The sequence below is a fragment of the Bison bison genome, unplaced genomic scaffold (genome assembly GCF_000754665.1).
Source record: "Bison bison bison isolate TAMUID 2011002044 unplaced genomic scaffold, Bison_UMD1.0 scf7180017864383, whole genome shotgun sequence".
Lineage (NCBI taxonomy): Eukaryota > Metazoa > Chordata > Mammalia > Artiodactyla > Bovidae > Bison > Bison bison.
In genome coordinates, this window is record NW_011494955.1 from 6,670,450 (window position 1) to 6,685,207 (window position 14,758).

The following is a 14,758-nucleotide window of genomic DNA, read 5'->3' on the forward strand; positions in this document are numbered from 1 at the left end:
CTTCCACAGATGGACCAACTCCGACGGGACCACCTCCAAGTAAGCCTCCCCCAGAGTGCCGTCTCCCCTCCCAGCATGGCATCAGCATGGTGTCCAGGCGCCTGCTTGCTCCCCATCCCTGGCATGGTGGTCCCTGAGGAAGGGATGCTCAGCCTTCCCCACCCTGCCTTTGTGCCCCCAGGATCTTTGGTTTTGTGGCCAAGAAGCCAGGAAGCCCTTGGGAGAACGTGTGTCACCTCTTTGCAGAGCTTGACCCAGATCAGCCCGCAGGCGCCATTGTCACCTTCATCACCAAAGTTTTACTGGGCCAGAGGAAATGAAGGGAGGCCACAAGCTCCAAGCCCACGTCAGCACTGTGCCCCTCTCAGCACCACAGCCCTCACTTCCCCTGGCCTGGACCCAGGAGACCCAGGAGCCGGCCTCTCCCCTAGGAGTGGGGAGCGGATACACTGGCCTGGGACACTGCTCTCCTCCCCCGCCCCCAGCCTGCTAAGCGAAGTGGATGGGCCCATGGGATGACCTTGCATGTGAGCAGAGGGCAGAGACGGGTGTGTGAGGGTGAGGCGGTGGAGCCTGGAAGGGGTGATCCGGACAGCCCCACCTGCAGGAGAGCATCCGCGCTGGCTGGCGAGGGAGACAGGCACGGCAGGGAGAGGGGAGAGGTGTGGGGAGCAAGGCACTCCCTCCTCTGCCTCCCCTCTGAGCAGAGAGATCAGAGTAGGATCACATGAAAAGGGGGGAAAGGAAAAAAAAAAGAGTCTATTTTTGTCTAATAATAAAGAGTTTCTATAATGTTTAGTCAGAGTTGGACTCATGCCTGTTTCCAGGAAGGTCAAAGCCTCAGGTCTCCCAGGACCACACCTGTGTTTCTTGGGGCATCCCAGGCCCAAGCCATGTCTGTGGGACACACACAATCCCTCTCCCTGGCCCCACAGCAGTCCACACATGCCTCGTGAGCAAGTGTCCTTCGCCACTCCCTCCTCCAGCCCTGTCCCCAGCCCCGTGTACTGGAAAGGATTCCCCTGTCCCAGCTGTACTGATAAATATGGAAACTCCATCTTTATTGGCTGTATAAACATCTCTGGTCTGTACATACATTTCATACATCATAGTGCAGGGCCTGAAGGGAGGGCCAAAGTGGAGGCCCCCACAGTACAACAGCTCACTGCTTGCCCTAAAGCCCTGCCCACTCTCCCCAAACTCCTGCTCCCTCTCCCTCCTGGAAGCTACTGTGTGGGGAGGGGTCGGGGTCAAGAGGCTAGGAAACAGGAGGGCTTGGTGGGGGAGGACATGTGTAAGTGCTAGATCAAACACTGAAGCAAAACAGGCAACGGCGCAGGCAACAAGCAGGGTGCGGGTGGGGCAGGGGAGCACGGGCTCTCACTGGGCTCTGGGGCCCTGCCCTCACCGTGTGGGAGAGAGAGGCTCTGTGGTCTCAACCTGCATCCTCAGAACTAGAGACAAAGGTGCCACAGGTGAGCTGAGGAGGCCCAGAGGGAGACAGCAGCAAAGGCTCCATCCCGGGACCTTCAGCCCCTCTCTCTACATGTCACGGGCACCATCTACGTGTGTACAGCTGGGGGAGCCAGACGGGGTTCTCAGGGGACCGTGGTGCCCCAGCAGGTCGTGAGGGAGGAAGCTGGCTCTGGGGGGAGAGAAGAGAGGCCCTCGAGTAGTCTTCTAGGGACAGCATTCAGTGAAGGAGAGCGAGGGCCCTAGAGAGCCCCCCAGCCCAGCCAGGGGGGTGACAGCAGCAACTGGTTCACACAACGACGAGGACAGGGAACAGAAGACAGCTGCCCCGGAACACCGGTCAACAGGGAGGGCTGTCCCGCTCCACTCTCTCAAGTCTCAGGCCCAGCAACAGCTGAGACAAAAGCACTCACTCCTTTCCCCTCACACGTGCCAGTGCGGAAGGGGGCACGCCCACGCCCCAAACCAAGGGGACCTGGCCATAGAGCACCACCCTTCAGGCCTGTTTCTGTCCAACCAGGGTCTCTCGCCCAGGGACTGATGACTGGGGCAGCCCTGGGGCAGAAACGTGGGCATGGAGGAGCTTGGCAGGGGCCTGATCTGGTAGGGGCAGAGTGCCAACACGCCCCCTGGGGCCTGCTGGGTAGGCAGATCCTCAGGGAGTCAGGAACTCGGTACCTGGTTCTGCAAAGGGAGGGGACAAAGGGGAGGGGCAGGTCCGGGGAGAAGGCCTAGCCACTCAGGGGGTGCAGATCCACTTTGACTTTTTCCCCACAGCTCAGCATCCCAATGGTGGGGAAGAAGCCTCCAGAAGGTACAACAGCATCCTTCTTGCCAATGATCTTGCCATTCCGAGTGAAGAAAACCTAGGGGTGGAGGAGGAGAGCGGGATGGGCAGCAGGCTCTGCCTGATGCTGGGGCTACACAGGCCTGAAACCCATCCTTCCCAACTCCCGCCACCGCAGGAGAGAGATGGACGGCGATGCAGGAGGTGACCACGAGAGGGCGTCCAGAGGCCGGAAACCAGCCTCTCAACCAGTCTCCCCACTCGGCAAGCCCGCGCCCCTCCCCAGGCTCCGCCCTCTCCTCCGCAGGGGCGCCAGCCTGGCCCAGCCCCGGACCCCCGCGCTCACCACCACCTTCTTGCCCTCGTGCTCTTGCTCTATCTCCTCCCCGTCATCTTCCTCTTCCTCCTCTTCCTCTTCTTCCTCCCCTTCCTGGTGCAGATACATGACATTCCGGACATTCCGCACAGCTCGGGCAGTCGGGGACAGGATCACTGTGTCACAGCTGTCGTCGCTGTCACCTAAGAGGCCAGGACACCTGAGCTCCTGCGGTTCTGCCCGCAGAACCCACCCTCTGCCCGGCCAGCCAGGTTGGCCACGGACACCCCCACTCACCCTCACTGTCCAGAATGTAGTCCCGGGGGAACATGATTCCACAGCCCATTATGTCCCCTTTGTAACAGCGTGGCCCGAAAGGGTCCCCCACGCCACTGCCATGAAAGATCTTCCCGTCATCTGTTGGGAGGAGGGGAGACTACACGCACCTGCAGGAGGGGCTGATACCCTACACCCCCAGAGCCCGCCCCGCTAGAAGCCCAAGTGCCCCTCCTTCCCTCTCTGGCCCTAAGGAAGGGAGGAGAGAAAATGAGGGCACCAGAAGAGAGACACGTCTGTCCCCTCAAAGGGCTGAGGGGGAGCTCCCTCAGGAGCTAATCAGAGAGCGGAGAAGGGCCTGGGGGGAGGGAGAGGTGGGACCAAGAACTCAAGGCTTGTCCTTTCTAAAGAAAGCCCGCAAGGAAATCGAACCAGTCAAAGGAAGAAAATGCAGAATCTGCAGGAAGGGAGCAGAGGGAGCCAACTAAGAGGCCTGGAATGTCCAGTTTGGGCCCAGCTTCCCCGCCCCTGTTCTGCTCCCCTGGCTTGTCGGGCTGGGAGGGAAAACAGGAGAAAGCTAGCAGCTTGGGAAGGGGACAGCAGGGGGCAGCAGGGGAGAGTCTCTCAGGTCAGACGCTAGAGGAGAGGCCCCTGGTGCGGGGTCAGGAAAATGGGTGTCCCTGCACCCCCCACCCCCACAGCCCCTGCTCCCCCAGGGCAGCCCCTCACGCACCTGCATGATAAGCCACAGACCCTCTGCTCCAGCCAGGGTGCCTGTTCTTGGGATAATCCTATGCCAATGTGAAAAAAGGAAAGCTGTGATACCACGCAGAAAAGAAGATGGGAGAGTGGCATCTGAACCCTCACCTTCTGGAACAAGCTACAACCCAGATGGCTGCTCCCACCCCGGCAGGCTCACACCTTCAGGCACTGGAGGTTGCAGGGGGTGGGGGCAGAGTGAGAAGGTGCTGGGGTGCCAGAGTTGTGGGGTGCCCTCACCCCCCATCGAGGCCCTGGTGTGTGTGTGTGGTAGGCTCACAACCCTTTGTCAGCCCCGAGGTGACTAAGGGTCTGTACCCTTACATAGCAGACACACATGACCTTTCTGTCTCAGGTTAAGATGCCTCTCTGCAGCCGGGCCCCTTCACCTCCCTTGGAGCTCCCAGCTCTAGACCAGAAGCCCCAGAGCTGAGCATCCCCCGGGCAGAAAGCCAGCATTAGTGCCCACCTTCCGGGCCAGCCCCAAGGCGATGTAGCATTTCTCTCCAGGGTCCACGATCTCCACCTCAAAGTAGTGGCTACGGGTGCTGAGTGGGCGCCGGGCCTGTGCCAGCCCCACGTCCACGATGCTCTTGCCCTTGCCCAAGTACTCCAGCAGCTGTGGGGAGAGAACCAGGGGTGGGGACGAGGCTGACACCCACCCTGGAAACCTGGTTCCAAGGCTGTCTGGGGACCAGTTTCCTGGTCTCTCACAGAAAGCCCAGCTGAAAGGGAAGTGGTGCTGGAGGCATAAGGAGGGACTCGGTGCTCCCAGCAGGCAGGGGAGAACAGGCATGGGGCGGGGGAGTGGAGGCGGCAGGAGGAGCATGCAGGCTGAGCCCCTACTGAAGACTGCACCCACCTGCCTACTGAGACAAGGACTCTCTCCTTGCTGTGGGGAGACAGGAGAGCAGCCCCAAGATCCCAGTGGCTGGGCGCCAGGACCACACAGGGCTCTCTCGGCCATCACCTCCCTCGGTCACCGTGCCTGCCTGGAAAGGGCCACCCAGGGGCCCTGAACACAGAGAAGAGGAGAAGCGAAGGCTAGGCTAAGAGGAAGCCTAACGGCTTTCTCAGGGTACCTCGGGAGGCCAAGGAGAATGCAGAGGTTAGGGGCCAAGTCCAGACGTCTGAGGGAGGGGAGACAGCTCAGAAGCCACTTCTGCCTGGGATGGGACTGATACAGTTTCTCAAGGTCTTTGTTGTACTTGGCTCTGAAAAGAGCTGTTTGTAGCCTTGTGGGGAGGTGCCGGGGAGCCAGGGACAGACCAGCTCTGCTCCCGCATTCAGTGTGAGGGAGGGGGCCAGGCAGAGCAGGGCTAGAAAGGCAGGCATTCCTGCTCCCAGCCCCTCTCGGCTCTTTTAAGCTGGAGCAGGGGTGTGGAGGGGAGCTGACTGATGGGCTCCTGGGGCTCCTCAGCCCCAGTGATCCTGCCTGGGCAAGACGGGGCGGCAACCCCCAATCTGGGAGGATTTATTTATCAGTTGTCATGGTAATAGTGGCGCCGTGACTCAACCCTGTCCCGTCTGTCCCCCACCCTCAGCATCACCTGGGATTCCTTAATCCCTTTTTAATTAGCCAAACTGCCCCTCAAGACTTTCTTCTACCCTCCCACCCTCTGGCCCTGAAGAAAGCTCACTCCCTGGGGACCTCCTCCACTTCTCCCTGGCAAACCTTGTGTGGGACACTGGCCTCTCACCCCACAAAGAACTCCTGCCTGAACAGGAAAGGCATCACGCTCGCCAGCACCAGCACCCGAGCCTCCGTGTGTCTTCAGCAGAGGGAGAGGCCACATCCTCACCACCCCTTCAGGGAGGCACTGGCCCACCCTCACCCTGGAGCCCCGAAACCCTGGCACAGCAAGTCCATCCTCCCCTCCGCCCCAGAGAACCGCAGGCAGGCGGGGGTCGGGGGCACCAGGAGAAAAGCTGGAGGTTTATGGCAGATCACTGGATCTTTCTCCCCTCCTTCCTCCAGCCAGGACTGTACACACTTCACGGCACCCTGGCTCCGCGATGTCACACTCCTAGGCCAAGTCTCCATTGTCTCACACTGCATTCTTCTATTAGAAAGAGGCCCCCTGAAGGTGGTCTTCTGATTTACCAGGTATTGTGAAGGCCCACCCTGTCTAAATTCTACTTCTGGTCCTCTGGGTGGGCTCGGCTGGGCCTGAATTCCTCCACTGTCTCTCTCCCCACAAGGCTGGGGGTGGGCTTGCGGGGTTATGGGGTCTGATGCACATTAACTAGCATGGACTCCACCCAGTCTGAGCAGCCCCCAGCCCACCCTCTCCTCTGCATTGCCGAACTGGGTGGGGGATCCCACAGCTGCCCTTGACCCACGGCATCCAACTGGCCTCAGTGTAGGAAACACAGTGTTCTCCATTCTCAGAGCCAAAAGACAGCGGATCCAGATCCTGATCCTTGGGAAAAACCCGCCCAACCATTCCCCCTGCCTCAGCGCTGAGGAGGGCAGGCTGCCTTTTTGTTATGGATAGGGTAGGGAGGCTTCCTTAAGCTACAAGGCCAGGAGGATAAAACACTAACGCAACACACTTATTCGGGCTCTAAAACCTACTCCCCACCCTGCAGAGCAGCTCAGAAGGCACAGCGGCTCACCGCCCAGGAGCCTAGGTTCCTTGCACAGTCAGGAGAGGAACCACCACCTGCATCTCCAAAAACGGTGACAAAGTGAAGTGAGTGCCAAGGGCCTAGTCTGACCCCCGGCAGGTGATAAATGCACACATCGGCCTTTCCTAAACTCAGGAAATGGGGGTTATACTAGAATACCCCAGTGTTCCAGTGCTCCCTAAACATTAACAATCGCCCCAAAGCTACAACAGACTGGAACTGCCAATCACAAAGAAGGAAAGGATCTTTCATCTCAGCCCTTACCCCCCTCGCCCACATCGGAATGGCCGCTGATCATCACCGTTTCCCTAGGATACTCCCCAGATGACTCCACCCAGATGACCAACTGCCTCCCTCCCAAGGCTTTCTCCTCAAACAATGCCTCTATCAACATCTTTGGTGGGGGTAGGGGAACTCTTTCCTTAAGGCTCTCAAGACCCCCTACACCTCCCTCTACACACAACAGAAGCCTCGAGAGGCCATACAGTTCACCCCCACAGAGCAGAGGCTGCAGACCAGAGTGCAGAGAGCCTCCTGCACCCCACCCCTCCCTCATAGCGGCAGCACCTACTCTTTGCCTCCTCTCCTGCTGCGACCCGCCCTCGACTTGCCAGCAGAGACCCTAATCCCTCTTGACAGGAGCAAGGGAGGGCTCAGTGCCCCGAGGGCCTAGAAGCAGCTGAAACACCAGGAACGTGCTTCCCACCGGCCAGCTCAGGCCCCAACAAGGTCTCCTCCTGGGTTGGGTCTGGGGAGGACCCCTGAGAGGGTGGGGCCTCATTCACCCCACTTTGTGTACGATAGCTGTTGCCCTGTCACTAAGGAATTGTCAGAGGAGCTATGAACGGAAATGAGGAACAAAGAATGAGTCTAACCCCCCAGCCCTACCTACTGCCCCTCGCCCTCAGCATGTCACGTAAGCACACTGCACAAGGCCCGGGGATGGGGATGGGGGGCAGCCTTCCCCATCTTGGAGCGAACATTGCAACAGCAACTCTTCAGCATCCCAGAGCTCTGCGAAGGGGGCGCTCTCTAGGAGGGGAAAGTAAGGCAGCAGGAAGCAGGGAAAGACTGCCGTCTGGAAAGAGCCAGGTCTGTCCATATATAGATCCTCAGATCAAACAAACACAACTAAATATTAACAATTGTTAATCTAGGCAGTGGAGACCCAGGGGGCATTTACTGTGCTACTTTTTCAGCTTTTCTGTATGTTGGAAACTTCTCAGAATGAATTGTTAGGGTTAAAAAAAAAAGTCTGGAGTTTAAGTCTCTCTTCTGTCTGGGGAGAACCAGTGAGAAAGGAGAAGAGAGGATAACTGACACTACAAAACTGAAAGAAACAGGAGTAAAAGACTTCCAAGGTGGCCAAGAAGACTCACCTGGCTAATGACACTAGACAAGAAAATCTCTGGGAAAGTGGGCTTAAGCCCAGGAACTCTGGACTCATCCTGTGCGACGGGGCAGGAGAGACTGGCTGCAATAGAGTGGGCCTGGGTAGAAGGCAGCATGTATCAGACAGTGGGAAAGGTGGGGGGAGGAGGCATAAGGAGTATCTAGGCTTAGTTCTGCTACTAATTCACTGTGACATTTGATCAAGTCTCTTTATTTTCTCTGGGGCTGTTTTCTCAGCAGTACAAGAGGATACGTGGGAATGTGTGGGCAGTCACACAGCTGGGGCGGGGGGGCATGGTTTGAGGAGCTACCAGCATCTTGGGTCTTGGAGCCAGGGATGCTAAATGTCCTGCCCATTAAGAAACTGTCTCACTTAAGATGCCCACAGTCTCCACACTGAGAAACCTGGGCGGGATGGCATCAAAGCCTGCCCCAGATTGCCCCAGACTTTTACGGTTCCACAGGGTGCTCTCCTGGGAACATGATCAGGGCAGGAGAAATAGGCTGCAACCACAGCAGAGGTCAAGGTCCCTGGGAAGGGCTCCGTACAGAGGGGGACGTAAAAACAGGAAGGGCAGAGGGGAGAAGCAGCTGCACTAGACATCTTTAGAAACAGGAGGCACAGGCGCAGCCCAGTGACCTCTCCCAGGCTCTTGCAGGCTGACACCACTCAGATCACCAGATTGGAAATACAGTGGATGGTCAGAAGGGACACGAAGGAGGAGGCCAGGAGGCAACAGTGGAGATGGTGGGTCAAAGGGCTGGAAGAAACTGGGTAAGTTACCCTCACTTGAAAGATGAGGTGGTTGGCAAGACTAGAAAAGAGGCATGCCTCAAGAGGCTCATGTCCAAGGCAGCCCCAGAGGACCAAGTACGCAGGGAACGGCATGCCTACCCTGCCAGCTGTCCCCAGCTGGGGCTGGGGCTTAAGAGAAGAGTTAAACTCAATAGCTTACATCTAAGAGAGAAAAAAAAATTCTTAAATATGTGGCCTGAGGGCACTGGGGGAAGGGCAGAGAGGAAGGAAGGCTATTTATAAACACCTACAGGATTCTGCATCAATTAGAAAAGACTGCCTGGGAGGAGCAAGGAGCAGAGTGGGGACAGGTCCAGGCAGAGAAAGGGTGCCAGGAACTCTTGAGGAGAGGTCAAGGATGAGAGCTGGAACATCGCCCTGGCTCAGCCCCAACTTCAGCTCTGTAGATGTTGTCAGAATGATGGTGGAAGGGGGAAAGAAAGGAGAGATGAAGATCAGGGAGTGGGCATCTGAGGTCTCCGGGCTGGTGGCCATTGCAGTCCCTGGATCCCAGTGCCAGAAGGGGGTGCAGAGTGTGAGAAGCTGCAGGAATGCACGCTTCCTACCATTTTCCCTGGGTTGGACGCACCTTGCACTCCAGAAGTGGAGAGCCTTGCTCATAACCTACTCCCACCCCCCACTGCTTCTGTTTTGCTATCAAAGGCTGAGTTAAAAACAGCCTGGCTTGGGGTGAGAAGGCCAGAGGGTGGAGGAAAAGGTTGAGCCGGGAGCGGGAGGGCAGCAGAGGGACAATTCCACGTGGGAGGCCTGAGCAGCCCACCAGAGGTCAGGGCCAGACCCCTGACTCAGCAGCCATCCACTTCCAAGCTAGCATGAGGCACAGAGGCTAAGTATGAAGAATTTCCCTCCCTTGAGGTCTATACACTTCCAACCAAGTTTAAAATCTAGACAGGGGACTAACGCAGGTATGATGAGATGTATGAAAAGGCCAGCTTTGGAGGGTCAAGGACTCTCACTGAATCATCATCCGCCTCTATTCTCATCCTATAAAATGTGGGAAGGCCAAAGAGACTGACATGGATGCTTACTCAAAAAAGCATCTCGAAGAACCTCTCCCAACACGAGTAGGATTTATGATGACACCTACCCCACATCGCAGCGAATGAAAAGCTGGGCCAGCTGGGCTGGGTTCAAGCCAAAAGGGAGGTCCAGGCATCCAGCCTCTCCAAAATCAGCCCCGCCTCTCAAAGGCAGACAGACGTTCAGGGCAGCAGCGTGCGCCACCCTGGGGACTGAAGGAACCAAAGAGGCAAAGGAGAGCTACTGCTTTCCCCAAGGTTGAGTGATGAGCCTGAGCTCTCAAACAAAAGGGAAGGTGGGAAAGGAGGACCAAGGCTAAGAGAACACAGACCTGGACGCAAGGACCGTGTCATGGTGCCAGGCACTGCTGCTCAAACTCTCACTTTCCAAAACCCTACAGAAGACACTGTCTTCACTGCCTATTCCAAGCAATCCTAAGAGCCGCTGGGGCCCCAGGAGTTCCGCCCGGCGCCCTCCACCCACTGCCCCTTACTTACGGTTCCACAGACTCGGACGTCGTGCAGCCGGCCCCACTCATCCTCGTAACTGTCCACCATCATGACACTGTCATCCTCGCGGCCCAGCTCGGCGTTGAGGTGCAGCCGTACCTCCTCCCCCAGCGAGTGCATGCCCACTGCCGGAAACAGCCCGTCCGGGGACATGGGCATGATGGTGGAGCCCACCTGAGTTGTCAGGAGAGAAGGAAGGAGGGAGCTGCCGCCTGGCTCACTTTCCCCACGGCTCATCTAATTCTCACAAGGGGACTTTTGAGAATGATGCAACCAGTCATCACCACACACACTGACAGGAGAACAAAACAGGGGTACAGAGAAGTTTGGACAAAAGCTGCTGAGCACTCCTGGCTGAGCAAGCAATCCACAGAGCTAGAAGGCAAACAGCAAGTCTCTTGACGTGCCAAATACTTTTGATACATGTTGAGTGTGGACTGCAGCAGGAAGAGAGCTCAGGATAGATGCTAAGGGAGGAAAACCCCTCAGCAGAGAACTGAGAAAGCGATTTCCCTGGGCAGGAGGTGGGGCTGGGGAGGAGAAGGAAGACAGCCTGGGTCTCTCCTATGTGTTCTTATCCCAGCCCTCCACCATCACTCGCCTTTGAAGAGGGAAGGAAAGGAGAAGTGAAACAAGGAACACAAAACACAGAAAAGACATATCCTCAAAAGCATTCAAGTCAAACGTCCCAAGACGACCTCCAGCTTACGGAGCCAGGCCATAAACTCTCCCTCTTTTTTCCTACTCAAAACCTTCCTCCACATCACCCCATTCTGTACCCCCTCAAACTCTGCCCCTCCTCCACTGCATAAACTTGCCCCTCTGTGTCTATCACCTGGGGACAGTACCAGCTTCCCCTGGGTGAGGGGAGGGTCTTCTACATGCAGGAGAGCCCAGGAGAATTTAAGACTGAACTGAAGAAGATGGGAAATGAGCCCAGGGGGCCCTGGGCTGGCCCCAGCCAGCAGACTCTTTCATAGCACTCACACAAGTCCCTGGACAGCTTCAAGCATTGAAATCCCACTCAGGATGTCCCACTTACCCGCTTCCCATTTTTAGTGAAGAAGATCTGGGCAGTCTGCACATCAAAGGACACTGGCTCAATGCCACAACCAATCCGGTCCCCAGAGTTGCACTTTGACCCAAACTGCCGACCCTTGGCTCGGCCATTGTAAAGCCTGTAGAGAGGGCGGAAAGACACACTATCTGAGCCTGGCCTCCCAACTTCTCCCCAGTACTCCTGCTCGCCATCACTCTGCAACACCATCTACCTGCGTCCTCGTATGAGCTCCACCCTCCCCTTTAAGTCTGCAAGCCTCCAAGGAGAGTCAACAGGCCACCTTCCTGACCTGATCAGAAAAATCTAGGAAAATACCCCAAGACCAGTGAAGGAATGGCCAAAGCCACCCTGAGGTAGTCCCTTGTATCTAAGATTCCCAAATCTGCAGAAAAGGGGTTGGGTGCCACAAGAGGCAACTCACTTGCCATCATCAGCATGGTAGGCCACAGAGTCAGGCAACCAGCCAGGCTGGTGATCCAAGCTATAGTACTGAGGGACCAGTCCCACAGCAATGGTGCCCCTGACCCCACTGTCCACAATCGACACCTGGAGGGAGGAGAGCAGGGCACAGTTAGCACAGAGGGGAGCAGACATCAAAGGGGCTGAGGCCCAAAGAGCCAGGAGACAGGGGATCAAAGAGAAAGGATGCCCAGAGGAAGAACGGGGGAAAGTGAGGGCCCACTTTACCACAATTACTTACAAAATAATTTCCAAGCTATGGGAAAAGATAGGAGACGGAGTAGATGCCGGGCTTGGGTTAGGGTGTGAGAAAAGACATGGGTCAAATTCTACCTAGGTGAAGGGCAGGAGAGCCAAAGGGACAGGGTGACAGGACTCTACAGTGCCTCTCAGATTAGGCATCGTGATATTCTGGGCCCTTTTCCCAGCCAACAGGATAATCCTGATGGAAAGTTTAAAGAACTAGGTCAAGAATCCAGTAAAAGAGCTCCCTGGAGCTAAACCATTTCACCCCCTGCTCTGCCCACCCATAGCCTTGATCACCTCAAAATAATTGCTGTCCTTTGTCAGGGGTCGAGAAGCCACATAGCAGCCAACTTCACCAGAGTTTCCATGGTAACTGAAGGAGAAATGAAGAGGGAGGTCCATTAGCATCCTAGCCCAGGAGTTTGGGGGAGTGCCTTAGTGTCCCCAACCCCCACCCTGTGAGGGCCAGCTGAGAGGAGAATCCATCTGGTCACACTGGGGTCATCTGCACAAACACCATAACAAGATACTTGAGGTCACCCGCTGCCTCCAGCAAGGGTCAACCTATACCAGACCACTGCACGCCTGGCTTACGCACTGCCAGTGGGGAAGAGAAGGAGAGCCTCCCAGAGTTGCCTATTAGGCGGTCTCACACCCTGTCTAACCTCAATCCTTCATGCTGCAGCTTCAGCCCTTTTCCTCTGGCTCTGTCCTCAGTGGAGTTTGAGAATGGCTAGTCTCTATCCTCTGGACCAAAGCCTTTCATAGATTGAAAGAGTTATTCACTCCCCACTCCTCAACTTTCTTGTTTCCAGGCTAGATAGCACTACTTCTGTCCCTCTTCCAGTGACAATTCTGTGAGAGAATTCGGTTCCAACGGAGTCAAGGGAGAGTTTCAAGCCAGAAACAGAAAACAAACACACAAACCAAAGGGTTGGAAGGCAGTGAGCAGGATGCACTACCGGGCCATTCTTCCCAAAACAGGAAGTCCACTGCCTTTGAAATGGTCATTCTTTCACCAAACCCAACTCAAGAGATGCAGGCAGGAGACCCAGGCATCGCACAGACTCACTGGAGTCCTCTCGACAAGACAGTTGGGCAACTCCTGAGACCCCAGCAGCCTCCATCTCTGACATGACTACTTCCGATGCAGACCAGGACAGAGGGACCCAGAGACACAGGCCCAGAGGGGTGCAAGGTGAAGAAGCACACTGCTCCATCAGAAAGGCCTCCAGAGTCCACTGCATCCCCATGCAGTATAGACAGGTGTCTGCTTCTGCGAAAGCCCCTTTTCATCTCTGAGACCTGACATAGAAAGGAAAATGTGAAAGCCCTCCCTGAAACTCACCTCAAAGTGTCTCCATCTACAAGAATATGCTTGAACCTCTCCTGATATCGGAAAGCCCGGACCTCTCGAATCTCCCGGATCCGCCGGCGCCAATTCAGAAACCGGTAGTGCAGGTTGAGGTCATCCATCTTGTTCATGAGAACAAACCTGCCAAGGGGAGAAGGGACTTGAGGAAGAGGAAGCAGGGCCCTGAGCACCTTGGCCAGTTCTACCTAGAATGCAGAAAAGACTCTAGACTTGAAGCCAGTTGCCTAGATTGACCTTAACAATCCCCACCCTCGTCCTTTTATTCAAACATTTACTGAGCTCCCTATACGTGCTCCTGCTGTCCAAGGTGCTATGGATACAGCTGTGAACAAGGATGGGCTGCCTATTCTCAGAGCGCTTCCATTCTACCTAGACAGCGCAGGAATAAGCAGAGTGACATGATGAAAGAATAACAAGTTGAACTCTATGAGATGAAAAGGTGATTGGCATGTGACAAGCCCAAGAAAGAGCTTCCCAGGCAGAGGGGACAGCCAGAACACAGGTCCTGAGGTGCAAGGCAGCTGGCATGATAGGAAAATAGGTCAGGTGGCTGGTGTGCAGGGAATGTGAGGCAGAAAAAATGTACCAGAAAAGGATGGAAGGAAGGTAGGGGCCAGATCAATGCTCTACAGACCATGTTAAGGAGTTTGAATTTTATTCCAAGTATGATGGGAAAGCTCTGGAGGGTTTTAAGCTCGGAAATGATATGTTTCTAAGGCTTATCTGATTGTAAAGATCATTCAGGCGGTTGGCTGGAGACTAAACTCATCACAAGATGAGCAAAACAGAGTGGCAAACAATTAATCAAGAGGCTGCAGCTGCTGTTCTAATGAGAGATGGCATCCACAAAGACGGTAGTAGAGAAGATGGAGAGGAGTAGGATGACCCAGGTATTTAAACCACCAACAGTGCTAACGCATAGATGAATGAATCTTCCCCAAAGTGACAAAAAGAGGGGTTACTTTCTCTTCCCATATCCCAAACCCTGGGACAAAGGTTCCATCAAGGCCTGACAGTGTCCTGCACACAGTAGGGGCTTAGGAAGCTGGCTAGGCTAAATTCACTCCCCATGCGCATATTACAAGCTTCTGCAGTAGCTACAAGCTACTGCGTGGCTCAGAAGGGTAGGCACCTGCGGGGTAGCCCTAGGACTGGCCTCCTAGGACTGGCCTCCTCGGCACTCGGCCAGGGCTCGACCCCAGGTTGATGCTGGCGCCCCAGACCTAGGGGCATCTGCTTGCCTAGAATCCCATAGCCTTGGCACCAGCGAGAGGAGGCTGCACCGGGCCCCGCCTCCACCCGGATCACTCAGAGGAGACCCGGGGGAAAGGAGCACTGGCCCGTCAGTGTGACTACGCCCAGACTCCCCAGGCCCTGCTCTGGGCCGAGAAGGGTCCCCAGAGAGGAAGCCCAGCGACCAGAGCGCAAGGCCCCGCCCCTGACTCCGAAGCCTCCGCCCAGGACCCCCGCCTCCCGCCTCCCGCCTCAGGCTCGGTGGAGACCGACCCGAGGCCTCCGGGACCCCGCCCCCGATCCCCGCCTACCGGGGCCGCCGCGTCCTCCTCATCCATAGGCCTCTCAGCTCCGCACACTAGCTCTTCGGCCGCCGCCACCACACACATCCGGGTCCCCGCCCTT

The 14,758-nt window shown here is 56.2% G+C and overlaps 2 protein-coding genes across 2 annotated transcripts in view; one reads left to right on the top strand and one right to left on the bottom strand.

Annotated features, from left to right (window-relative positions):
- Nucleotides 1–804, top strand: part of TENC1 (tensin like C1 domain containing phosphatase (tensin 2)) — a 14,037-nt gene extending 13,233 nt beyond the window's left edge. Inside the window, 2 exon segments of the mRNA XM_010857894.1 lie at nucleotides 10–39; nucleotides 182–804. Of these exon segments, the coding sequence (XP_010856196.1) occupies nucleotides 10–39; nucleotides 182–320 (169 nt within the window). The 3' untranslated portion in view covers nucleotides 321–804.
- Nucleotides 805–1,032: 228 nt separating this feature from the next.
- On the bottom strand, nucleotides 1,033–14,750 carry SPRYD3 (SPRY domain containing 3). Its single transcript, XM_010857895.1, has 11 exons — nucleotides 14,665–14,750; nucleotides 13,094–13,240; nucleotides 12,043–12,118; nucleotides 11,462–11,586; nucleotides 11,023–11,158; nucleotides 9,969–10,154; nucleotides 4,081–4,230; nucleotides 3,586–3,643; nucleotides 2,874–2,993; nucleotides 2,607–2,779; nucleotides 1,033–2,339 (listed from the first exon to the last, which is right to left on the bottom strand). The coding sequence occupies exons 1-11, from the start codon at nucleotides 14,685–14,687 to the stop codon at nucleotides 2,205–2,207; spliced, it is 1,329 nt and encodes a 442-aa protein (XP_010856197.1). The 5' UTR covers nucleotides 14,688–14,750; the 3' UTR covers nucleotides 1,033–2,204.
- Between the last annotated feature and the right edge of the window lie 8 nt (nucleotides 14,751–14,758).